The following is a 27540-nucleotide window of genomic DNA, read 5'->3' as shown; positions in this document are numbered from 1 at the left end:
GCCTCCCCCTCCTCAATCACCCTGCATCCCTCTGCAGGCCTCCTCCTCTACAATCACCCTGTGCCCCTCTGCTGACCTCCTCCTCTTTCACAGACCCTCCGGTTGGGTGTCTCTATTTTTGTTATTACTTTAGATAGCAGCTCTTTCTGGCCTTCACCAGCTGTCACCAGTGACAGCACATCACCAAACCATCCTCATTGTGAGCTTTGTGCTTTGGTTTGCATCAGACCATTTGGTTAGAAAGCTGCTCTTCCTCAGGCCCGCCTGTCCAAGTTCTACCAATTTCTGAAGAATGGATTAAATGCCATCTCACCGAACTTTACCACATCCCCTCTCCTCTATGCTATGGCCACTGTTGCTGCCATGGCCACAGCAGGAAGCAGACTGTGGGTACTGACTGCCACATAAGGACAACAGTCACGCAGCCCTGGCAACCCCTGAGCAGTTGCTGCAAGGAGGTCACCTGATGACACAGATAGCAGTGTGCCCACATAGACAAGCAGTCCCCAGAGAACCTCCTTGCCGCATGTTGTCCCCATCCCCTTCTCCCTTTGGGTCTGGCACCTACAGTGGCTGTCACCTTTCGCAATGCCCATGTGAACTTCCTAGCAACAGGGCACTCCTGTTGATGACAAACAGAAATATGGAGGGCTCTGATTAAGCTCTTTTGAAAACGTCATAAAATAGAGATCAAATCAAGGAAGCTACATTTCAGAAACATTAGTTATGTTCCTATATCAATAAACAATCGCTATATGGGATCCACTATTGCAAAATCTCCCAATCTCCTCAGAAAAAGCAAAAACCACCCTTGCCATGTATCCTGTATTTGGGGAAAATCAAGGAACTCCCTGAGATTAATCGTACCTACTTAATAGAAACCTTCATCTGAGAAGCACTAAGTACTTTGGACACGTTAGCACGTAGGTCCTAATAATATTCCTATTAAGAAGAAAGAGGTTAAATTTACTTCACCTAATGGTTGGGGAAACTAGTCTAGAGACAGAGAAAAAGTGATCTACTCAAGCTCAGGGAATATCTCAGTGTCAGTGATGAGAATAAAACTCAGAGGCTGGAATCTCAAACTAGTGTGCTATCACAGTGTTATTCAGTGCACACTCATTCATTCATTCATTCATTCATTCATTCTGTGCCAGACACTGTGCTAGGCTCCCAGGAACAATGAGCATAAGACCCAGCTCTAATCAAGCTTGTCATCTAATAGATGAGGAAGAGAATGAAAAGCAAGCACACAGACAAAAGCACTAGGCTGTGCTAAGTGCTATGAAGGAAACAAGCATCCATTGAATCCTTGCGGTGCCTGTCATTTGTTCTCATAGTATCCCTATGAAGAAAGTATTTTACAAGTAAAAAAGCAGAATCTCTACAAGGTCAGGTGCTTGCCCAAGGCCTCACCACTCACAAGTGACAGAGCAGGAATCTAAACACACTATCCTTTCCCTCCAACAGCCATTCACCATGGAGCCAAAATGCATCCACGCACTCCCAGAGCCAATCTCGGAAGGATAGACAAACACCAGGACTGTGCCAGAACTCCCTTTTCCTTTAGTGTTGTGTCTCTTCTTTCCTGTTCATCAAGGAGAAGAGGCTGGTGTGCGGCACAGCCTAAGGAAGGAATGGTACCTGTCTTCAATGCTTAGGAAGCTTTGAGACATTCTCCAAACTCCAGCTCCAAAGAATATGCCCATTCTAAGCAGTATATATACAGCAGAGTTAAGAAGCTTTAGTAGGGGCCAGTGTGGTGGCTCACACCTGTAATCCCAGCACCTTGGGAGGCTGAGGTGTGTGGATTACTTGAGGTCAGGAGTTTGAGACCAGCCTGGCCAACATGTTGAAACCCTGTCTCTACTAAAAATACAAAAATTAGCTGGGCATGGTGGTGCATGCCTGTAATCCCAGCTACTCGGGAGGCTGAGGCAGGAGAATGACTTGAACCCGGGAGGCGGAGGTGGCAATGAGCCAAGATCGCACCACTACACTCCAGCCTGGGTGACACAGTGAGATTCAGAAAAAAAAAAAAAAGAAAAAGAAAAAGAAAAAGAAAGAGAAAAAAAGAAGCAGCATTAGCAGGTGCCTCTGAAACGGGAAAGGTTCCCTTGTCCCTCACAGGCCATGCAATGGGATATGGCTTGCTTCTTCAGTGCCCCGCTGCTCAAACCTCAAAGCATACAGATGGGCAGGCTGTGGGGCTCTGACCCCATGGCAGTATCGAGGGGTGAGTGTTTACAGCTGAAGCCCCAGTGGGCGTGTGTTACAGGATGCTCTTTTAGTTTAGCCGTCCGTAGGCGGCTTGTGTGAGTCAGCTCAGTTGGACCCCTGCCTTATCACAAGGACAGAGGGCTTTCTATATCCTGGGATTCTTGCTTTCATGTACTGGAAGAATCAGATCACACCTGCACTTGGGGAATGAGTTCAGGGTTTTATTGAGTGGAAATAGCTCTTGGCAGATGGGGGAAGCCAGAAGGGGATGGAGTGGGAAGGTTTTCCCCTGGAGTCAGGCTACTGAGCGGCCAATTCTTCTCTGACCACCCCAGCTAAACTCCGAGTTGTTCTGCTGGTCAATGGCCTGCCGGCCTGCCGGTGCCTGTGAATATGCCCTTGACGTCCAGCCGCCTGTGTGTTTACCTGCTAGGGTCTCGGGGTTTTTATAGGCACAGGATGGGGACGTGGCAGGCCAGGGTGGTCTTGGGAAATGCAACGTTTGGGAGGAGAACAAAAATCCCTGTCTTCACCTAGGTCTGCGACCACGGGTCTGAGGATGGAACCCTAGCCAGGGACCACACCCTAGGATGGAAAGACGTTCTCTCTGCCCTGGGTAGCATGATAACAAGGCAGATAAAGGCTACAATGGAAATAAGCAGAAGCCACAGTGGGCTCTGCAGAGAAAATCCGTAACTTTCTTGTAGGAGAAAAAGAACAGAGGGTGAAGGATAAGGAGGTTCACCTGGCACACAGGTAGGAGAAGCATGGTGAGAAAGAGGCGACAGAGTCTCTCAGTCCTGAGAAGAAACAAAGCACGGGGCCAGGGATCACTCCGACTGCCTGGACAGGGCGCTCAAAGGAGAGGAAGTGTGGGCGGGGAAGGTGGAGTGGCGGAGACCTGGAGGGTCCACATTACATCAGAAGCTGCCTCTATTGCTTCCTCGTCTGCTTCCCTGGCTCCACTCCTTTTGGGGTGAAGAACTGGCTTTATCTCACCACACTGTCTTCTGCCTCTCCTGTGTTTGCCTCACGATGGTCACAGCTAAGCTTGTGAAACTTAAAAACCAAAAGCGGGCCGGGCACGGTGGCTTAAGCCTGTAATCCCAGCACTTTGGGAGGCCGAGGCGAGTGGATCACGAGGTCAGGAGATCGAGACCATCCTGGCTAACATGGTGAAACCCCATTTCTACTAAAAATACAAAAAATTAGCCGGAAATGGTGGCAGGTGCCTGTAGTCCCAGCTACTCAGGAGGCTGAGGCAGGAGAATGGTGAGAACCCGGGAGGCGGACCTTGCAGTGAGCCGAGATCGCGCCATTACACTCCAGCCTGGGCGACAGAGTGAGACTCCATCTCAAAAAAAAAAAAAAACATTAAAAAACAAAACGAAACAAAAGCAAAACCACCTCTCTTTCTCCTACAGACACAGAGCCAAGCACATGTAAGTCCAAAGTATGCTGGGTGGCCACTTCGCTGCTGTGGCCAAGTTTAGAAATGTGCTGAAAAGGACAGCTGACCTCTGTATTCTGCTGGGCACCCCTGGACACTCCCTTCCCTGGGCAAATGATTCCCTGGCCATGAAGGTTTGTGCCTGTGCGTGGTGGAGGAGGTCTCAGGCTGAGGAGGAAATTGTCTCCTCAAAGAGGCACAGAGGGGGCTCTGGAGCCTGGCCACCTGCATTCCAACCCCAGCACCAGTGTTCTGGAGTGTGACCCCAACAGACTACCTCCTGTGCCTCAGTTTCTACATGTGTCAAATGTGATAGTAATTCCAAAAAAAACCACTGCAGGATTTTTTTATTTAGGTTAAGTTTTTTAATTTAGATTTGAAGCCAGCTGTGTGAGGAGAAGGAGCGAGCAGTCCAGGGAAATAGTTGGAAGGGAGGCTGAGAGTGGGAGGGTGAGAGCCCGCCAGCCCAAGCAACAGGGAGGCAGTGGAGAGCAGAGCTGAGTGCCTGGAGGCAATGAATCCGCCTTTGCAAAATGATGACAGTAAGAGAAATCTAACATACCTAACTCTACCTTGCTTCTAACCTTCAAGCTTTTCTTGTTTATTCCTGGGTATAGACCAAGCTAACTTTGAAAGGAATTTAGTTTATGGTTTGACCTTAAAGCAAGGATGATAATAACCCTTCCCAAAACTAAATTGCCTTTGTAAAACTAATGCAAGTCCACAAGGTTAGGGTCATGAGAGGGATGTAGGCATAGTTAAATGGAACCAGCACTGTTCCGGAAGTCAAAAAATTTGTAATAACCCCAATTACTCCTGTAGATAACACCACTATTGTAGAACCTAAGATTTTTTTTTTTAAGGTGTTTTTCTAACTTGCATTTCTGACAACTAACTGACCCCACTGGGTCCTCTCGCCCCCACGTAGAGGGGCATGAAGACCACACCGTGTGACTTTATCCCTAATCAGTTAGCAGCACCCATTCCCTCACCCCCTTCCCACCAAATCATTCTTTAAAAATCTCAGTCTCTGAATTTTGGAGGAGACTGATGTGAGTAATAAACTCCAGTCTTCTGCTTAGCCAGCTCCATTTGTTCAACTATTTCTCTGTCACAATTCTGCTGTCTTGGTAAATTGGCTCTATCTGTGCTTCCGGCAAGAAAAACCCATCAGACAACAGTAAAAGGGGCTGAGTTCCAAGAATGCTGGGTTGGAAGTGACCAGGCTTGCCCTGAGAGTTGCTACTTCCCCAGGACTCTTATGGTCTCAGCACCTTGGGCAAGACAGATGGCACCAGAGAGGCCCTCACATGGCACCTACCTCTTGCCCTGGGGTTTGTCCTATCTTCCTCCAAATATAAGTGTGTCCTTACTTAGCCCAGGAAGGCTGAAAAGGAAGGAAGGTGCTCTGGGGGCTTCCTGTGGCTTAGCTAGGGGCACCTCTGAAGGATCAGAGATGTGGCCCAGCAGGACAGAAGCCAGCAGTGGACACTGCAGCCTGAGGCAGAGGGGTGTGGGGTGGCATTGGGCTATTTTAGGAGGGTCAGGTCCTTATGCCTTGGAAGAGACCAAAGCTACCCCTCCACCACTAGACTACCCCTCTCTCTCTGCCCAGAGCTGCCTGGCTGTGTTTTCTCCTTCTGCCTTTCTGGGGCAGCTTGCCTGGAAAGAAACCAATATTGTCCATTTGTCATCCAAATGCACACGGGGCATTTCCTACCTGTTTCCTCTGTCTCTCTGAAGTGGACAGATTCCCCTCCATTCCATTTTCTCACCACCTCCAGACTCTGGTCCTCTCCTCCCACCCTCCATCCCTACAAGCCAAGGCTCTCCCCTCAACACACTCCCATGTTTCACTCTGCCTCTTGATTGTCAAGTAGGGGCTTTCTCTTGTTCTCACCCTCGTCAGCCCCTCTGCTGAATGAGACAGGAGGCTGTGGTGGTTCTGGTCCCCTGGAGAAAACTCTCTTCATTCAGGCTTTTGTTGTTGTCCTGGATTTGTTTTTGCTTTTCTCACATTTCTTTTCCATTTTCTTATTCTTCTTCAAGGTTGGAGGCCCCGCCTTTGCTCCTCTCTTCACCTGCCCTGTCCCACATTTTCCTATAGCATCCACTGCTTCTCTGCCAGCATTTCCCCACTATGTTCCTTAGAGCTCCAAGGAATAGGAAATGCTGCCTCACAGGCATTTGAGAGGCTGCATTTCCACCAGGCTTCCTGATTCTGCAGCTATTGTGGCCTGTGGTCCACACTTTAAGTAGCAGGTTCTAGAAAACAGGTGCCATGCAGGCATCAGAATTCTCTACCTCAGAAAGTAAGAAGTATTTGGGATTTACTTGTAGTATAGTATGAGACTGCCTGGGAGAAGGAGACAGCAGGAGCCTAGGAGACTTGGGGAGAGACAGTGAGAATGGCTGCGGGCCTTCCCAACAATTTGAAATTGTTTGCACTGTGCAGGCATGTGGTAAAGCCCCCACTGCGGCTTCTCCCTCCAATTCAAGAAAACATTCTACGTATTCAGTGTAGGACCAAAGCAAGAATACAAACAGAGGTCCTATACCATGTGTCTAAATATCTAGAAGTTACCAACTTGACTTGAAAAATACACCTTCACAGAGACCTGGGTGTCCTGGATTGAACTGAGAAGCCTCTGAATCCTTGGACTTTCAACTGAATTGAGGATTCAGGGGGACAGGCCCCAGGTTCCTTTTCTTCCCATCCAGCCTTGACTGGCACTGGAGAGGGCCTCAGTATGGACATGTGGACACCCCAGCCCAAACAGCTGAACCACCAGAGAAATGTCATATCTGCACTTAATTCCACCCATTGGATTACATACATTCAGCAAAAGCAAACATAATAATAATAATGATTGTTGTGTTTTGTTTTGTTGTTTTGAGACGGAATCTTGCTGTGTTACGTAGGCTGGAGTCTGGTGGCCAATCTCGGCTCACTGCAACCTCTACCTCCCTGGTTCAGGCGATTCTCCTGCTTCAGCCTCCTGAGTAGCTGGGATTACAGGTGCCTGACAGCACACCTGGCTAGTTTTTGTATTTTTAGTAGAGACAGGGTTTCACCATGTTGGCCAGGCTGGTCTCGAACTCCTGACCTCAGGTGATTCACCCACCTCAGCCTCCCAAATTGCTGGGATTACAGGTGCAAGCCACAGCGCCCGGCCTGATAATTGTTTTTTAAAGGAGAGGGACAGAAGAACTTTGCATAAGCTCACGCCTGAGGTGAGTATGGGTAAGGACATACAAATCTGCTGTTAGTCTCTTCGTCATTTCAGTTCTTGTTTGCCTTGCATGGAGGGAGTGTTAAAAATACATCTTTTTTTCCAAAAATGTCTTCTAAATGCAAGTCAATTACATTATCTGGCATTTAACAGAAGAAAGCACAATCTATTCCCCTGCTGGAGACAATAAATGTGTCTTTTTTGTTTTTTCTTAGAGATGAGATCGTGCTATGTTGTCCATGCTGGAGCACAGTGGCTATTCACACGTCCAAACATAGCGCACTACAGCCTGGAACTCCTGGCCTCAAGCTGTCCTCCTACCTCAGCCCCCTGAGCAGCTTGGACTGCAGGTACATGCCACTGTGCTCAGCTAAGAAATGCATTTTGTTGTTGTGGGATTTCAGGAGACATAGTTTGTTAGATGTTAATATAGCATCTTCTTAAGAGATTTTTCTTTTCCTTTTTTTTTTTTTTTGGAGACAGAGTCACTCTGTCCCCCAGGCTGGAGTGCAATGGCGCAATCTCAGCTCACTGCAGCCTCCACCTTCCGGGTTCAAAGACTCTCCTGCTTTAGCCTCTCAAGTAGCTGGGATTACAGGCATGTGCCACCATGCGCAGCTGATTTCTTTTTGTTGTTGTTGTATTTTTACTAAAGACGGAGTTTCACCATGTTTCCCAGGCTGGTCTTGAACTCCTGACCTCAAGTGATCAGCCCACCTCGGCCTCCCAAAGTGCTGGGATTACAGGCATGAGCCACCATGTCCAGCCTTCCTTAAGAGATTTTTAAGGGTAATTTTGATTATGCTCAATAGTACCTTATACATGGCCCTATATAATCAGAACAGTTTTTTAGAAACTATACCAAAATAGGATGACCCAGGAGAGCTACCAGGGACAGGAGACCAGGTAAGAGGCTGTTGCTTCTATAACAAGAAGGAACAGGTCTCAAGTAGGATGGTGGTTGTAGGTCTGGGAACATACAGGTGTCAGATATCACAAAGAAATACTTGACAGAGCTTGGACATGGGTTAACAATGAGAGTCAAAGAAAAGGAAGAGGTCACTGCTGTCAAGTTTTAAGCTTGGATAACTTGAAGAATGGTGAAACAAAGAGCAGAAATGAGTCAGGAGGAAGAACTGATTTTGGGGGGAAGGATTTGAAGAGTCTAGCTGCACACAGTTTAAGTTTGAGGGGCTGGTGATCCATGTAGGTACAGAGGATTCAAAGCCAACTAGAAATGTAAGGCTAGAGTTGGCAGGGAGGACAGCACTAGAAATGGTGCAGGGATGATGGTTGAAACCATGAGAACAGATACAGTCAGTGAAAGAATTGAAACAAGACAGACCTGGCCAGGCTTGATGGCCCATGCCTATAATCCCAGCACTTTGGGACGCCGAGGCAGGTGGATCACCTGAGGTCAGGAGTTTGAGACCAGCCAGGCCAACATGGTGAAACTCCGTCTCTGCTAAAAATACAAAAAATTAGCCAGGCGTGATCACAGGAGCCTGTAATCCCAGCTACTTGGGAGGCTGAGGCAGGAGAATTACTGGAACCCAGGAGGCAGTTTGCAGTCAGCCGAGATCATGCCATTGCACTCCAGCATGGGCAACAAGAGCGAGACTGTCTCAAAAAGAGAGAGAGAGAGAGAGATCTAGAACAGAACCATGGAATGCGGTCCCAGTTAAGGATGGTACTGAGGCATGAGAAGGCTAAAGCTGCAGAGAGGAACCACATCAGGGGCAGGAGCAAAACCTGCTTTCTTTTAAGCCATCCTTGGTGTTGAAGGCAAATGATCATCCTAATTCTAGTCAAGTCATTCCTATGCTTTACAATCTATATACAGAGAATGAAGTCCAAATGCCTGAGGATGAAGGCAAGACCCGCCCCTCTGCCCCACACTCCCTTTCCAGCTGCATCTGCAAGCCATCCCAAGCACACTAGGCACTTTCACCTCTCTGAACATTTTCTACCAACTTTGCCTCTGCTGGGAAGGTCCTTTGCTACCTGGCACATTTCTACTTCGCCTCTGCGGTCCCACATTCTCCACACCTCCTCTGTATAGCCACCGCACAGCTATCCACCTCAGGTGGAAATAATTGGGGCCTTTTGGCTTTCCTACAGCAACTTTGATGTTGCTTTTCAAAATCGTTATCACTTTGTCTTACTACGTATGACTTCTTTCTGAATCAAGCCTGAGATCAAGCAATCCAGAGCAGGGAAGCAAGAAAAAAAAAAAAAGACAGTCAACAAGAAAGCAGCCAGAAGAGAGCAGAAGTCAGGGGAAGGCTGGGTCCATGGACAGAAGAGAGGGAAGGGTCAGATCAGCGGCTAAGGTAGAAATGAGCGGAAGGCAATGCCGGAGCAGGTTCCACTACCAGTAGACATGGGAATGGGTAACAGTTTGAGTGAAACTGATGGTAGCTGGTGGGAAAGGCTTCTAGAAGCTTCCAGAAGCTCTGCCCTGGTGTTGACACGCGAGTCGTCTCTCCTGAGATTTGATAACATAATTGTCTGATTCCCCTTGGCTTTTTTTCCTTTGACTTCCAGATTCAGTCATATCTCCCAGACTCCAAGTAAAACCTGTGTCCAAACGTCTTAAAGGATGCTCCCAGGCACGGCTTGATCCTTGTTTTTGAAACTTCAAGGGCTGGCTAAGTAAGGGGATGTATTTATTAGTCCATTCTCAAACAGCTATAAATAAACGCCTGAGCCTGGGTAATTTACAAAGAAAAGAGGCTGAATTGGCTCACGGATCTGCAGGCTGCCCAGGAAGCATGGCTGGGGGAGGCCTCAGGAAAGTAATGGAAGGTGAGGCAGGTCAGGCACTGCACATGGCCAGACCCGGAGCAAGCAGCAAAAAGGGGGAAGAGGGCACGCATCTTCAAACAACCGGATGTCAGTAACAAGGGGGGGGGGGGGGTGCTAAACCCCGGGAAACGGTCCCCATGAGCCAATCACCGCTCACCAGACCCCACCCACCTCCAACACTGGGGTTACAACTCTACATGAGATTCGGACAGGGTCACAGATCCGAACCATATCGAGGGAGAAGCACCTAACTCAACCTCTCTGCTAGGAAATTACTAACTAAGAAATTCCCTTCGGATGCTTCCCTGTCCTCAAGCCTCTCAGTTTACGCTAAAGAAAAACTGGCAGTTTATGTAGAACGATGGGATGGCCATTTTCCCCGAAAGAAGTTTCTCTTTTGGACCCGGCCACCTTTTTCAATCATGTCTATCGTTAGGATTATTGTTACTCCGCAATTGCAGGCAATGTTTAAATTTTGCACCGAATACTAAAGACACGACTTTTTAAGATGTTTTAAAAACGTGATTTCTAAAACATAATGACTTCAGACCAGGACACTTTTAAAAATCTGTCCTTGAAAGATCTTAACTTTCAATATATTGTAAGAAGCATTTAAAAAGAACATTACAAAACTATAAATAAGAGGTATTGAATTATTTTCTCCAAACTATTTCTAAAAAGAGGCACTTATTTAGGTAACCTTTATTGCATTTGTTTATATGTTGTCTTCAGAAATTATAAAGTACTTGCCAGGTGCGGTGGTCCACACTTATAATCCCAGCACTTTGGGAGGCTGAGGCAAGAGGATCACTTGAGGCCAGGAGTTGGAGGCTGAAGTGAGCGGTGATCACGCCACTGCACTCCAGCCTGAGTGACCGCAAGATCCTGTCTCTTCAGATTAAAAACAAAAATTATAAAATATCAAATTCAGAACATAAATTATGAGTTTTCTTCCATCTCAGATAATTTTGTCAGTTAATTTAAAAATTAACTTTGTTCTGATGATCAAAATAATAAATGTCATTAAAAATGTGGAAAATAGGCCGGCATGGTGGCTCACGCCTGTAATCCCAGCACTTTGGGAGGCCGAGGTGGGTGAATCACAAGGTCAAGAGATCGAGACCATCCTGCCCAACATGGTGAAACCCCGTCTCTACTAAAAATACAAAAATTAGCCGGGTGTGGTGGTGGGCGCCTGTACTCCCAGGTAATCAGGAAGCTGAGGCAGGAGAATCACTTGAACCTGGAGGCGGAGTTTGCAATGAGCTCAGATGGTGCCACTGCACTCCAGCCTGGCGACAGAGCGAGACTCCATCTCAAAAAAAAAAAAAAGTGCAAAATGGAGAAGACACAAATAAAATATAATTTTGCAAACGTTATATTATATACACTCTGGTCTTTTCTCCACATACCTGTATATATACAAAAAATAATAATAAAATTCTTTTTATATAAGAAAGTTATCCTCATATAATAAAAATATTACGCTATAACTTTCCCCTTTCAACCAACAATATTATGAACATTTTTCTAACTTTGTTAAATATTCTAATTAAATAGTCATATAGTATTCCAAATAAAAGGATACATAATTTATTTAATCAAACCTATATTTGGGGGCTTTTACAGACACCAGAAGAAAGACCCTTAGGAAAACCCACCTTTCCTGAAACTCTACCTCCCTCTCCTCAGTGTGTGACCACGGCTGGTTTTGTACCATGAAACCCTGTCTCCCTTTACTTTTAGGTACCTAAGTAAAGAGGACTTTACTTAGGTACCTAAAACTGCGACTCAGACACAGGCCAGACAATCTCTACGCAGCAGGGATTGAAAGAGAAAAAGAGAATCCTATTCTTTTGAAATGTGATTTTGAGGGAGAGACTCAAAGTTCCTGGCTTCTCCACAGACATCCACTTCCTGTCCTTGCCTGAGACCAGGCTGTGCCATTGCAGGAAATGCACTCCTTTTGCCTAAGTTAGCTTGAGAATAGGTTTCTTGCCACCCAAAGAGTTCTACCTAATAATAAAACAGTAAACATTTTTAAGGATTTTGATACCTATTGCAAAGGTTTCTTCCAGAAAAATCATCTCTGCATTTTAAACGTCTTGAATTTTGGCACAGAGGAGCCTTCTGGATATAGTTCCTGCTTGGAAGAGAGTCCACTGTTTAATGTTGATTGCTACCAAAGGGAAAGAAGCAAGTATATCCACAAGTATTTGCCAGGTATCAACAGACTTAACTTGCATTTACAGGGCTGGGTGAGTGCTGTCCATCATAGCTGATGCGTGTAGGCACAGGACCTGAGTACAAGTGTAATTTTCCTTTTGAGAGGCTGAGGCTAGGGTAATTTTTCTGACTAATTTGAAACAGAGAACAGTTCCTGTAAATTGCAGTAATCCAAGCCCATTTGTGAGGAGGAAGTAGACTTAGGGATCTGTTGCCATCTAAACTCATGTCAGCAACTAAATGTTAAATCCTTACTTCCTGCTAAGAGGTCTGTCCAGAAAAGGACTGAAGCATGAAGAAAGTGGAAGGGGGTTTCTGCAGGAAGTTTATCCTCACTCTTTTTCTGAGGGGTTCATAGCCACACCACATAGTATGGATGACAGAAGTTACTTCCCTATTGTTCACAAGTCCTCATACTCAAACCTTCCATGATTTGCTCTTTTGTTAATTTGCCGTCTTTTGCTTCTCATGATTTCTAACCAGCTGGGCACTTTGACACTACACCGAAGCAATAGTCCTAAGGTCTGGCTGGACCATACAACTCTGGCTGCTTTCCTCAAGTCACTTTTTGTTTTTTTTTTGTTTTGTTTTTTTGAGACGAAATCTCGCTCTGTCACCCAGGCTAGAATTCAGTGGCACAATCTCGGCTCACTGCAACCTCTGCCTCCTGGGTTCCAGCGATTCTTGTGCCTCAGCCTCCCAAGTAGCTGGGATTATAGGTGCCTGCCACCACGCCTGGCTAATTTTTGTCTTTTTGGTAGAAGACGGAGTGTTGCCGTGTTGCCCAGGCAGGTCTCTAATTCCTGACCTCAAGGGATCCACTCACCTTGGCCTCCCAAAGTGCTGGGATTAGAGGCGTGAGCCACCACACCCCGCCCCTCACATCACTTTGAAAAGAGAAATTCCTCTGTCGCTCTGCAGCCCCTCAGGGATCCGCCAAGTGACACCTGGCAAAGAACCACCCTATTTGACATCAGTGATCTCTCTGTGGCCCTAAGTTACCAAGTTGGTGGATGCCTTTTCCCCCAGGTTTTATGACTAGCTTATTTATAATGCTCTAACACAAAACTAACAAAAGTATACTAAGCCAGGCATGGTGGCTTATACCTATAATCCAAGCACTCTGGGAGGCCGAGGTACGAGGAGAGCTCGAGCCTAGGAGTTCAAAACCATCCTGGACAACATGACAAGCCCCATCTGTATTCAAAAAGCATTTAAAATTTAGCCTGGCATGGTGGTGCATGCCTGTAGTCCTCCCTACTCGGGAGGCTGAGGCGGGAGGATTGCTTGAGCCCAGAAGTTCCAGGCTGCAGGGAGCTAAGATTGCAGTTTCAAAGAAGGATTGCAGCATGTCAGTGTCCCGTGGTCCCTCTGCCCCTGTGTCCCAGCTCTTATCTCACAAGATCATAATTATTCATTTCTTCTGCAATAGGTGAAGCTGGTAAAGACCCAGGCTCTGGAGTCGGACTGCCTAGGTTCAAATCCCAGCCCCACCATTCGATCTCAGGTCATTTTCTTATGTTTTCTGTTCCTCCATTTGCCCACAGGTATTGTTTTATTTCCCATTCCATGCATATCACACGAAGATTCAACGAGATAACATAAATAAATGCTTAGCAAGTGCCTGGCAAATAGTAAGTGCTCAACAACCGGGAGCTATCATTATTGTTCTCATTATTATTATTTGTCTGTTTCCTAATTTGGCTATGAGTGGGCAGAGACTGTATCTTTTTCATTCTTCTTCCCCAGCATTTAGCTCGGCGCCAGGCACTTATGGTGGGTTCTCCATAAACATTTGTTAGTTGGATAGATGGATGAATGAATGAGCTGGAAACAGACAGGCTTATGTAGTCAGTGCTCCGTGTACCGTCTCATTCCTCCTTCTTTTCCTTGTATTGGAAAGACACTTGTAACACTGAAAAAAGAGTGCAGAGAAAGGTTTTCATAGCAGCAGCTGTTTCTCATCTCTGTTACACAGACATCACGACTCCTGCCTCCTATGTGATGGTCTGAGAATCATCTTTTTGCCCGTCACCAATATGCTTTTTCCTAAACAAAAAAATGAGCTATTTTTGTTTTTCCTAAACAAAAAAATGAGCTAATCATTTTTTCAAATGATTGAAAAAAACAGAAGGCTGTGTGTACCTGTAGGCCCAGTTACTCAGAAGGCTGATGCGGGAGGATCGCTTGAGTCCAGGCATTCTGGGCTGGAATGTGCTATGCAGATTCGGTGTCTGTACTAAGTTCAGTACCAATGAATTCCTGGGAGCAGGGGTCACCCAGTCACCCAGGTTAAGGAGGGGTGCACTGGCCCAGGTTGGAAGCAGAACAGGTCAAACTCCTGTGCTGATCAATAGTGGGATTGTGCCTGTGAATAACCGCTATAACCACCGTCCCCCAGACTGCACAACACAGTGAAAATTAAAAAAAAAAATAGAACTAGAGTAAGTGGGATAGAATAAAAGTGGGCTGTGGCACCTCCTTCACATGCTTTCTGTTTTTTCTTCTTCCCTTGTCCCACTGATCACAAAACCCACACCACTACCTCACTGACACTATGCTTGCCAACACCGAGGCTTTAGTCATACAAGGAAAATAGCCATTTTATAGTGTTCTTCTGTGCTGTCATACTGTTTATGCCTTTTACTTAAAGAATTCCAGAAACCGGCCTTAGGAGATCCAAATATTGAACCAAGGTTCCCGAATGTCCCACCCCAGAAAGGAATGCTGAAAAACTGATGTACAGCCTTGTTGCTACTGGCCAGACTACCAGGTAGCTCCTGCCATCACAGCTAGGTAGGGTGCACTGACTTGCACGCCCTTCCCCTCACGTGCCTTGCCCAGCCCAGCCTGCACACCCTACCCCTGATGCCAAGTCCCATGCTTTGACTGATTAAAAAAAGTCCTACCAGCTCTTCCCAGTGAGCTACCTGGAGAATCCTTGCACCTTCACTGTCTCCCTTCTACTCGAGTACAAGCCCCAAAATAAAGCCATGTCTGGGAAATCTGCTTGGCCCCGTGTTAATTTCTATTACATGGGGGAGCTGAAGAGCCTGTGGTCTTTAGCATAAGTAGTGAGCTATAGTGGTTAAGCTATTTTATCGTGTGATTCTAGAGGTTGTTTTCTAATACAAATTGCTACAGATACATCCATAAGCACAAGGAAATGGTAGAGAAACAAACATCTATGGTGAAATTATAAAAAGATGCATGGACCATATGATCTCAAAACTTAGGGCCACAGTTACCTTTTGGGGATGGCAGGGAATCGAGGGAGATGCACGGAGGGCTCCAACTGCATTGGTGAAGTTTGCCTCCTTCACGTAGCTTTTGTGTATCATTATTTATATTCTTTGTGTGTTTCAAATATTTCTCTTTTTCCTTCTCATGTCTGACAGGTAATGTGCCAGCATTGTCATAAGGTTTGAGGGAGGGATATCTCACACATGAGCATGAAAAACCTTCAGTGTGTTTCACATTTATGAACCACAAAATAATGTGTTTCAAATCTTTCTTAATACATTGAAAGCAACAGCTGAAGATCATGAAGACAGTTCAACAAAGAAATACAAGCTGGTGGCTTGCGCCTGTAATCCCAGCTACTCAGGAAGCTGAGGTGGGAGGACTGCTTGAGGCCAGCAGTTCTAAGACCAGAACGGGCATCATAGAGAGACTTCATCGCTAAAAAATTGTTGTAAAACTTAGCTGGGTATATTAATACATTTTGCATTTCTATAAAGGAATACCTGAGGCTGAGTAATTTATAAAGAAAAGAGGCTTATCTGGCTCATGGTTCTGCAGGCTGTACAAGACACACAGTGCTGGCATCTGCTTCCAGTGAGGCCTCAGGAAGCTTCCAGTCTTGGCAGAAAGCAAAGAGGGAGCAAGCACTTCGCATGATGAGAGAGGGAGCAAGAAAGAAGGGAGGAGGAGGAGATGAGAGGCTCCTTTAAACAACCAGCCAGCTCTCATGTGAACAAAGAGAGCAAGAAGTCACTCATTACCACTGGAAGGGCACCAAGCCACGCATAAGGGACCCATCCTCATGACCCAAACACCTCCCACTGGATCCCATCTCCAACTTACTGGAGATCACATTTCAACATGAGATTTGGAGGAGACACACATTGAAACCCTATCACTGTGTGTGGTGGTGCATGCCTGTAATTCCAGCTACTCAGGATGCCGAGGCAGGAGGATTGCTTATAGCCAGAGTTGGACATCAACCTGGGCAAAAGAGCAAGACCCCATCTCTACAAAAAGTTTTTTAAAAATAACTAGGTATGATGGCATATGCCTGTAGTCCCAGCTACTTGGGAGGCTGAGGCAGGAGGATCATTTGAGCCCAGGAGTTCAAGGTTGCAGTGAGTAATGACCATGCCATGGCACTAAAGCCTTGGCTACAGACATTGATTCCAAAAAATAAAAAAGAAAGCCAGGCGCGGTGGTCACGCTTGTAATCCCAGTACTTTGGGAGGCCGAGGCAGGCGGATCACCAGGTCAAGAGATCGAGACCATCCTGGCCAACATGGTGAAACCCCGTCTCTACTAAACATACAAAAAATTAGATGGACATGGTGGCGGGCACCTGTAGTCCCAGCCTCTCTGGAGGCAGAAGTTGCAGTGAGCCGAGATTGCGCCACTGCACTCCAGCCTGCTGACAGAGCAAGATTCCATCTCAAAATAATAATAATAAATAAATAAACAATAAAAAAGAAAAGAAATACAAGTGGCCAATAAACACATAAGAGCTGTTTAACTTGGGTTGGAGCAGGAGAAAGTGGAGAGAGAGAGGAGTGAGAGATCCAGCAGAAAGAAACCCTAGACAAAGCAGATCATAGCTCTACCAACAAGCAAGAGGAAGCAGCTCTGCAGGGACAGCTGCTCTCCCAGCTGTGCTTCTGGAGGGATCAAATAGTGCAAAGCTTTGCCTCCAACTTTTGACATTAAAGACAGAATAAGTATTTGTCACTGGGAGCCAGAGAACAAAAAGGAATTTGAAAGGCTTTCCTGAGAGTGCTTCTGAGTTTTGTTTTTTTACTCTAAGGAGGCAGGAAAAAACAGCAAAGTTTACATTATGAAATTATTTCAGCCCTTGTGACCAAGACAGTCTGGTATGGGGAAAGCAAGAGCCAGAAGCTGTATTATTCCACTGGCCAATTTTTATGTATTTGTTTGTTTGCTTTGAGACATGATCTTGCTCTGTCGCACAGGTTGGAGTGCAGTGGCTGACCATAACTCATGGCAGCCTCAAACTCCTGAGCTCAAGTGATCCTCCCACCTCAGCCTCCCAAGTAGCTGGGACTACAGGCATGCACAACCATGACTGGAGAGTTTTTTAATTTTTTGTAGAGACAGGGTCTTGCTATGCTGCCCAGGCTGCTCTTGAACTCCTGGGCTCAAACAATCTTCCCACCTCGGCCTCCCAAAGTGCTGGGATTACAGGGATGAGGCACTGTGCCTATACTGGCCAGCGTTTCTTGGCTGGTTTCTCTAATTATCCCTACATCTCCCACATGGGATTCAAAATGCAGAGATCCTTTGATAAGTCTTTATCAGTATAAAAGCCTCTGGTTATATCAAAAGCATGAAAAAGGAAAAACTATTTTAAATGAGCTCTGGTTTTTCTGAATCTTCTCAAATTGGCTAGTAAGTTAGAGAAAACTTAAGAATTTGTAATTGGCCCACTATACAACATACCAAAACTGTAAAGCTGGAGAAAACACTGTCGATGACTTAGTTTCACGCTTTCCTTTTCCAGGTAAAGTAAGGCCAGAGAGATTCAATGCTTTGCTTGGTGGTAGGCGGCAGGGTTGGTTTTGGAGCCCACGTGTCCTGACTGAATACTCTACAGCTGGGCATTACTCTAGCTCTTTCTAGAGCATCAGGGAGTCCTGACTCTGGAATCCTGCAGCTCCCTCTGCCAGGGACTTGAGGACGTTCTGGTGTTCACACATGGCACAAGCACTTCCCCCTCCTTTCTCCTGATACCTGCATGCACACCTGAGACGCCTACTCCAAGACTCAACCTGGGGATGAAATGGCCTGATTTCATTGCCATAAAGGCATCCCTGATGGGATTCTCTCAAGTCAGTAATCTTCTGTGAGCTTTATGAATAACAAACATCTTAGCCTTGGATTATGTAGCTAATAAAAATAAGAGGTATATTCTAATATGCCATTGTCAACAATTGGGAAGTTCATGTCACCCGGTCCAATGTTGCATCCTCTCTGGGGTCTTTCCCAGTCTCCCCAGGCAGAGCTACTCCCTGCTCTTCTGTTCCTACCCAGACTTCTTAGGCTGTATCATGACATAATTTGTACACTTTCCGCTGTTGGGACTGTGAGCTCCTTCTGGAAAGGGTTACTGTCTTACTCAACTATATCTCCAACATCTAGGACACAGCTTGGTCTCCAGTAGTTGCTGGGTCCAAATGATGGCTGGGTCTGGGAGGAAGGTGCCATGTGGACCAAACAGGGATACAAGTGAACTTTCACACTCACCAAACAAAAGGTCACTTACAGTCAGGGGCACCATAAGAATGATTATCCAAGCCAGGATACTTTCGAATGGAACATGGCACTATTAATAATTACAATGGGACAGCAGGCATAAATCAGGACTGTTCTGAGCAAATTGGGGTTTAGGGCTACCTTCCTTGTAACCTAGGTTTGGAAAGTTTTAGCTCTGGAAATTATGTACAATAAGAAAAGAAACATTAAGTGAATGCATGACTTGAAACCACTAAAAGAGAGGTCTGTTCAAATAAAGCAATTACATTCTGTCAAAGTATAATATACAATGAAGGGATGGTTAATCCAGAAATCACCATCCCTTTTATGATTTAAACAAGGGGTATCATATGACTCTATCCTATGGCAGTCTGGATTGGTCCAAGTGGTCACCTGACCTAAGCTGGCCCAATCACGAATCCTTTCCCTGAGATTCTGGGACAAGAACTGCAAAAGATGGGCTGTTTTTAGGTCGCCGGTGCAAAGCTGAACACTGGTAGTAGCCTTGCACCCACCATGTCAGGAGAACAGGTTTGCAGATGGAGAGAGGAGCAGAAAGGAGAGACAGAGCCCACATCCAGCACAGCTGAAATATTTTGAGGGTCCAGGGCCAGAATATAAATGGACCCACCTATCACATATCTAAAGACTTGGAAGTTATAAATCTATTGTCAAATAAAACATATCCTGTCTTCTTACTGTAATAAATGTACTTTCATAAGAAAAAAATGGATATGGAACATGTGTAAAGCCACAGGCTTAGCATATTCAAAAGTTTGCAAAATGCCAAAGGCCAGCGAATTTAATCATTATTACATATCTGGTGTTCTCGATAGGTTCTGACGTCAGCCAGAGTAATAAAGATATGCATGATTCAAAAATCACATTAATTCCTTAAAATGTATCATTCTTGCCTTCATTTCAGCAAAATCACTAATGTGGTTATATTCAAGATTTTTACTGAATTTGTGCTCTATCATCAGTAATGGATTAAAAAGAATTTTAAAAAAGATGTAATTGTAGTAAAAATATGCCAGATCTAATATATTTTCAAAAAATTTAAATAAATGTAAACACTTTTAAACTTAGCTTTTAAAAAATTTTTAGTGTTCAATATGATCTATTAAAATTAAAGGCAGTGTGCAGATTATAGTTTACAAATGTTAAATTAAAAATCAAACCTTTAAATGTAAATTTTATTTTAAAAATATAATTTCAATTTTAAATATAAACATTATTTGCAATTCTAGCATTCGATGTCCATTTGGTTGCCAGTGTAAAGAACTGGCATCATGCTTTACGTGTTGTGGCTAGACCTGCATATCTAAAGTTATCTCGTGCAACTGTCACGTAGTCCATGCTAATTCATGAGAACCTCTTGAATTGGAACAAAGCAAAGAAAAAAACAATCTGGACTACTGGAAAAAGGCACATCACTATGTAAGAATCCAGTGCATTTATACTATCTGAAGGGAAGAATCTGACAAAAGTTTTCCCCCCCCCTTATCTAAGGCATTTCAGTTGCTCAAATAATTTTTGGAAGGAATGTGCCAGCATGTAATTTCAATATTCTTGGTCTCCCAAGGATGGAGAGCACAGAACTGGGCTGCTCAATGGCCAAGCTAGCATCTCACTCGGAGGGCCAGAGCTGTGCTCCTATGCATACACATTACCAAAATCAGAGTATGGGTTAAAGCTGCCCTGAAGGCAGAGCAAGAAGAAATGTAACAGATACAGAAAGGGAAAGTAGAAGGGTCAAGTAGCATAGGAACAGAAGAATGAAGATTATTTTAATGAAAATGTTCTTGTAATAAAAGGATTACGAAGTCAAGATTTTACTTTTAAGGCTCTTAAAATAGAAGTGTCCATAGATGATAATTTTTAAAATCACAAACAGAAATATAATATCAATTGTTATAATGATAGGAGTGCTTCTGGAAAAAAGATTGGAGGTGTAAAGGCTGGAGTAAGCCTGAGATAAGGTGATTTTTCTTATTGGATTAATCTTAACAGAAATCACTTATGGCTGACACAAAATAAACAGGGTGATAATATACTGGATGAAAATCAGATTTCATAATACAAAAGAAAACAGCTATAAGAATGGACTGATATTAGATGACACTTGGTGGAGGTAAAAAGATTAAATGGTAAAGCTTTATTAAACAGACACAGCTGCTAGGGAAGACTGAAGTTAAGAGATTTTTAGTTGACTTGAGTCAACAGTGTGACAAAGTTGCCTTCGAGAGCTACTGTAGTCTGCTGTGTTTATGTGAAATATGTGATGTATATTTATTTACACATATAAACATATGTTTATATACATTCTGGGGTGCTGGTAATGTTCTGTTTCTTGATCTCAAAGCTGGTTATGTTAGGTTTGTGAAGATTCACCAATGTGCACACACATGTGCATTTTTCATATGTGTGTTGTATTTCAGTAAAAAGATTTTATTGGACAGACCACTTGTGGACTATTATGTTTAACTATGAACAGTTATTTCATTTTAAGGAGTATGAAGAAGAGGTGGGAGGAGCCACAGAAGGAGCTGTTTAGGCTGAACAAGCAAAGTCCCGTCAGGGGAGCTGTCTGAAGTATTTTTGTGCATTTCGCTCAATGACGGTGTTTACCTAGGTTGACCACCAGCTCCGTGGCATTCCCTGTGTGACCTTTGGGCAGCTACTCAACCTCTTTTTGTCCCAGCTTCCTCGATGGCAAATTACAGGAGCTTGACTAGATGATCTGAGAACTCCTTAGCTCTCAAGTGCTATGAGCACTGAAAGGCGTCTGTATAAAACAAGTATACATGTATCAGTTAGTTGCTTCTCCCACTCATACTTTTCTTATGTGTTGTATTTTTTTTAATCCAGCTGTGAAACTGGATGGTTAACATTTATGTACTTACCTGAAACAGAAAGTGCTATATTCACTTTAGAAGTTACTTCTACACCAAACTGGTAATTCGAGGAGTTAATTTGCATGTAAAAACTGTTCTAGTTCTTTGCATTAGAAGCCTACTAAAAGATGCATTGATTCAGAATCTATTTTTGGACAGATATGTATTATTTTAAATTCTGATCCTCGTAAGTGACAATTTCCAGTTTTTGTTGGGCTTATACATAAGCCTTGACAAATCTGTTCATTCTGACATCATCTCTAGAGCTGTGTTATACAACAAGCCAATCCACGTGGCCCCCGATGGATGACTGCTGGAAGCCCCTTGAGTAATATGGTGTCATTGCTACCTGGTAGATGGCCGAAAGCAATCAAGCTCCTTGACAGAAGGGCTTATTTGTTTAAGGCCAAGAATGCGGCAGTTAAATCCCCGCTAGCCCCACCACCACTCTCCACTGAGGACTTACCTCGCGTGGCAAGCACCCTAGGCAACATTCAAGAGCTATGGCAGGCAAGTCACTTCCCCTACCTGAGCCCGTTGGTCACCTAAGCGGGGATAATACTAGTGCTTATCTCATAGGCCTCTTCAAAGGATTAAATGAGTAAAACAATGTACAAAACTTAGAAAAAATTGACCAGGCGCCATGGCTCATGCCTGTAATCCCAGCACTTTGGGAGGCCAAGGTGGGTGGATCACGAGGTCAGGAGATCCAGACCATCCTGGCCAACATGGTGAAACCCCGTCTCTACTAAAAACACAAAAATTAGCCGGTCGTGGTGGCGGGCGCCTGTAGTCCCAGCTACTCGGGAGGCTGAGGCAGAAGAATCGCTTGAACCCGACAGGTGGAGGTTGCAGCGAGCTGAGATTGCGCCATCGCATTCCAGATTGGGCGACAGAGAGAGACACCGTTTCAGGATTTAAAAAAAAAGGAAGAAAAATGCCAGCTGCAGGAAGTGCTTAGAACACATTAGCTCCCAAAGGGCCCCAAACCCCGGGGAGAGAAGCATCTGGTTGCAACCCCCCACCCCTCGAGAGGTGGCGGGAAGCCCAAGCCCAGTGTGTCATAGAATAGAGTAGGGGGCCCAAGGGGGGCGGGCCTCCACAATGGCAGGGCACTTGCTCCGAGTTCTGCACGCTCAGTACTGGCAGCCCAGGGCTCTGGAGGTAGAGAAGTCTGCTGCACAGAGGAGGCAGAAGCAGCAGCGCATGCGCTGTTGGCCAGCGGACCCGAGCAGGCAGAGGTCAATCAACAGCAGACACTGGGCCGACCAAGGCTTGCTACCCTAGCACAGGGAACACGAGCTAAATCTCAGTGCGGGGGATCTGGGCAAAGGCCCAAGGGCGGCGGAGACTACCGGCTCAGGAAATCAGACTGTTTCCCAAAGGGCGAAGGCAAGGAGGCTGGGAACTTAAGGCAATTTAAAACTGCACATGTCTGAGTCACCTTGAATGGGCCCAAGTTAAATTTTTTATTCCCAGTAGGAACTGAAGCTTGTAAACCAAGTTCTGTTCAACCAAGCTGCCTGTGTTCAAGACTTAATTACATATATATTTGTATATCCAACTTAAAATGTTACAAATATTATTTAATGACATATAATTCATTATGTTAACTGAAAAAAGTAAATTTTAAAAATTAAGCAGTGTAGTGTGATCTCATTTTGTATATCCAACTTTCTGTAGACTAGTTTAACTCGTAAAATTTATGTTTACAACATATAAAACTAAAGGGACTCTATATTTATGGGAACACGGTTTGAAGCAAAAAGGACTATTATAAATCTAATCACAGCTCTAATATTCAAGAACATACTTGGTTTCATGATGGCAGTTAGGGAGGAAAAAAAAAATCCCTGGTGCAGTGAGGTAGATTTTCATGATATTCTAGTTTGATGTTTCTCGAGTGTGGTTCCCGGACCACTTCTGTGTGAATCACGTGAGGTTCCGGTGAAGCTGGAGATCCCGGGCCTAACCACAGACCCCTTGGATCAGAAAACAGAAGGAAACGTTTCAAGCCAGTCTAGAAGTTTTTTTTCTTTCTCTCATTTGTGCCCCCATGCTGCCACCAAACACTGTAGTTTTGACCCTAAAAGCCCCTGGACCCTTGCTTAAGACCACAGGGATGCAGCAGTGTGTTGGGTTGAGCTGTTTGCTTTCAGGATAGCAGTGCTGCTCAGTGGGATGTCCTGTGGTGATGGGGCTGTCCCATGTCTGCTTTGTCCATTAAGATAGCTGCTAGCCACATGTGGCTACTGAGCACTTGAAAGGCAGCTAGGGAGACAGAAACAAGCATTCAATTTAGTTTAATTTTAATTACTTTAGCTTTAAGTAGCTTGGGCTTGGGGGTAACAATGGAGATAGTTAGACATGAATGGATCTGGGATATTCTTAGAGGTAAACAGGATCGGACTGGATGGTGATGATGTGAAAACTGGAGGAGGGCAGTGTAGACTCTAGAGGCCGCCTGGGTGTCTGGCGGAAGCTGCTGAGTGAAGACGGAGCCATTTCTGACACAGAGAAGCATGGGGAGGAACAGACTTTGAGTTAAGGAATGATGGGCTCCATTACAGACATCTTAAGAGGTATTCATGAACACTCAGATTTTGCTGGTCTGGGACACACTGGGTTTCTTTAGGTGATTTTGCTCATCTCTCCTCTGAGGCATATCAATTTTATTCCATATTTCCAAATTATCAGAGAGTAATGATCACAGAGTTGGAGGTCAGTTTCTTGTCCCTCATTTCTATACCAAAGAAATTCCACACTAAAGTTCTTAATGTACTGGCAAATTTTGCTCTAGATTTTTTCAAGTTAGTTTTTTAAAAGTTTGAACATCTTGATTCACAGGAGCAATTTTATCAATAGAACTGTGATACTGAGGTAATAAGAAAGTTGTATCTGATCTCTGCCCTCCAGTTCCTGGCACAGAGCTCATAAAACTCTTGGTATTTTCTGAGTGATCAGGGTGAGAAGTGTTTTTTGTTATTAATAAGCACCTTCTAATCATACCTGAATTTATGCTGATGAGATGACTCTTGGAGGATGGGGGTTGGGGGCCAGAGAAACTAACCATGTGATTAGAGGAACTTTCAGTCCTAACCCCCAGCCTCCAGAGAGAAAAGAGGGGCTGAGAATTGAGCTAACTGCCAATGATTTAATCAACCATGCCTATGCAATGGAATCCCCATAAAAAACCTTAAGTGAAAAGGTTTGGGGGTTTTAGTTGGTGAACACATTGAGGTGGAGGGAGGGTGGTGGGCCTGGAGAGGGCATGGAAGCTCCATGCTGCCCCCCATACCTTGCCCTGTGCATCTCTTCCATTTGACTGTTGATGTGTATCCGATACAACAAATCAGTAATAGTAAGTAAGGAGTGTCCCTGACTTGTATGAGCCATTCTTGCAAATTATCAAACATGAGGTGGGAGGGTGTGATGGGAACCCCCAACTTATAGCCAATCAGTCAGGAGTACAGGAGGCAATGGCTTGCAACTGGCGTCTGAAAAGGGGGCAGTCTTGTGAGACTAGCCCTTAACCTCTGAGGTCTGTTTAACTCCAGGTAGTGTCAGATATGAATTGCAGGATCCCTTCCCACTCCAGCTGATATATGGAAAGCTGGAGAACTGGTTGGTGTGAGGGGAAAACTCCACACATCTGGTATCAGAACTCTTGTGAATAAAAACAGATCATAGTAAGAGCTTAGCTACTCAGGCACAAGTCTATAACCACAAATTCAAAATGATATTAAATTACCCTGGGAGACCACCATTCTGGATCATTTCTGTGCAAAAACCTTTAAAGTCTCACTAGGAACTCTGTAGGCTGCATGGACCAATATAATAACCACTAGCTACATGCAGCTATTTGAATTTAAATTAATCAAAACTAAATGTGAAACTCAGCTCCTCAAGCACACCAGTTCTGTTTCAAGTGCTCAGTGGCCACATGAGGTTACTGACTACCATACTGGCAGCACATAGAACATTCTGGAACGTCATCACAGAATGTTCTATCGGACAGTGTCAAGTTAACTGAAAGGTTCTCAAGGAAGGAAAAGGCTAGGAGAGTTGATGGTGCAAACAAAGGGGAGTGTGGGGAGTAAGAGATTCAGTTTGAGAAACAGAGCCACGTCAGCTAGGCTACAGCAGGAGACTGCGTTTCATTTTAGGACAAAGGGAGGCTGTGGGGTTTAAACAGAGCAATAGCAGGAAGATGAGTCAGGAGACTACGGAAGTGGTCCAAGAGAAATTACAATGTACAGGGAGAAGTGGTCAAGCGAAGAGATGGAAGGTGCGTCCTGTAGAAGGGAGAGAAGAGCAGGCTTGCTAATGGATGGTGCCATTTGGAAACAGCAGCAGTTTTAATTAACCCATTTTACTCACTGTCATTTACCGTGCCTGGGAAAAAAAACGAGAGAGATTTTCTGAATGTTCTTGTACCTGAAAGTGAAACTGGTTCACAAAAAAACACATACATAATCCAGTGCCAAAAACTGGTGATTTATAGAAATCACCCCGGTTTATTTTTTTCAACAAAGGAAAAAAAAAAACATGGTTCAATAATTCAGCATTTGGGACATTGGCAAATACTGTCTGTATTGTTCAAAATAAGTGTTCCTGGCTGTGAGCTCTGCAACACATACTGATGGCCCAGGAACCTTCTTCCACAGTTCTAATAAAACGAAGGACCCACACATGGAGGTTATGTGAGTCAACAAAAGATGCTCTATCACAATGTGCGTAAAAAGAAAGTTTGAAAAATATTCAAATCTCTAAAGGAATACAAACACTCCTATTTGGTTTCGTTTTTGTTCATCTTCATTATTATTTTTTAGTTGTTGAGGAAAATGTTTTTTTTTTTACTGTAAGAAAGGAGTTATATGACTTTATAAGAGGAAACCAATAGGTTGCTGGCTAATACACACACTTTCCCTCCAAGTCAAGTAGCTTTTTCCCCCGAAAGCCTCTTTCATGATTTTCGTTATGGTTCAGAAAAGTAAAGAAAATGATTTCAAGTATTCAACTCCTATCAAAAATTGGTATCAAAAGTAATAGAGGACCTAATTTTTTTATAATTCCATGTTTTAAAAAATAACTTAAGAAGCAAGAGGTCCGGCCCTTTACTTGTATAAATACAACAACAGAACTAGAGTTTCTTAAGACAACGTGGAGAAGAGTCCGTGTTTAGCACCTCAATCATCGATCTTAACGTTGGAAACGTTTCTGATACTGACGGAAGAGTCTTATAAGAAGGTGAAATACTGAAAAAGAAAAACACAAAGTAGCGATAGGAAAATTAACAAAATTTGCAAAAAAAAAAAAAAAAAAGGCAGAGCTTATATTTTTTCCTATCATTACATTTATTATATTCATTCTGTGATATCAAACAATGTTAGAAAGGCAGGGAGGAGCTGTGAACAGAATGGCTCCTCTCACAACGGCCTGTGGTATCAGCCGACATGTGACAAGTTGCTAGGAAGTTAAACCAGAGCTTTGAAAAAGAAAATTAAACTCTTGATTTTACATGTCCAGCTGTGGTGCATGCTGGGCTTGGAATCAAAAGACACAGGTTTCAGGTCCAGCTTCACTCCTTATTAGCTTTCTTTACTTCTCTAGGCTGCACTTCCCTGATCTGTCACAGGGACAGTGTTCTTAACTCGCAGAGTTACCATGACATGCTCTGAATGAGATAAGGTATTTCGAGGTACACTGTAAAGTGTCAACTGCAGGATGTAAGGTAGCATTGTTATTCTTTCCTTAAAGAATGTTCAAAAGATTCACATTGTACAATCATGTAAAAGCAGCAGCAAGACCTTTGGCCTGATGGTCGTATTACTAAAACATGTGCAAACTAATAAACCTGAAACAAGAATGTACCAGGACAAGGTGTAACTGTTAGAAGCTTTCACTGCAAAGCTAAATTACAAATTGAGCAATGGCGGACTACAGGCACAAATTTTTCTGTTTTAAACAGAATATAAATTACCCAGCAATAGAGTGGTTGCTGTGTCAAATAGATGTGAAAGGCAAAACTGGGGGTGGTTGGGATGTAAAAAAGCAGGAGAAGGGGCAAGAATAACTAAGGTTGAACAGTGAGGCTTACTTATTCTTCATTAACTACTGAGGCATCTATGAATTTAATTTCACACACTTCAAATTCACACAGTCCTCTCCAGTGCTTCTGGAAACAAGAGCC

At 44.3% G+C, this 27540-nt stretch overlaps 1 protein-coding gene and 1 pseudogene across 10 annotated transcripts in view; both read right to left on the bottom strand.

The window, feature by feature from the left end:
* Positions 1-27540, bottom strand: part of TTC13 (tetratricopeptide repeat domain 13) — a 101466-nt gene that overhangs the window by 1019 nt on the left and 72907 nt on the right. For 6 of the 10 annotated variants that reach the window (XM_023191839.2, XM_023191840.2, XM_023191844.2 and 3 more), the window contains one exon: positions 25824-26605. The exons of 1 other annotated variant lie outside the window; for it this stretch is intronic. In XM_023191839.2, coding sequence (XP_023047607.1) covers positions 26491-26605 — 115 coding nt within the window. In that variant the 3' untranslated portion in view covers positions 25824-26490. Of the gene's footprint in view, positions 1-13469; positions 13853-19689; positions 21239-25823; positions 26606-27540 lie in introns of those variants that run through there. 3 more of the 10 variants (XR_002726294.2, XM_023191841.2, XM_023191843.3) reach the window with 3 other exon arrangements.
* Positions 15326-15435, bottom strand: LOC111526237 (annotated as a pseudogene).

This window comes from Piliocolobus tephrosceles, chromosome 1 (assembly GCF_002776525.5).
Source record: "Piliocolobus tephrosceles isolate RC106 chromosome 1, ASM277652v3, whole genome shotgun sequence".
In the NCBI taxonomy this organism is placed as follows: Eukaryota; Metazoa; Chordata; class Mammalia; order Primates; family Cercopithecidae; genus Piliocolobus; species Piliocolobus tephrosceles.
This window is presented reverse-complemented; position numbering and strand designations above follow the sequence as displayed.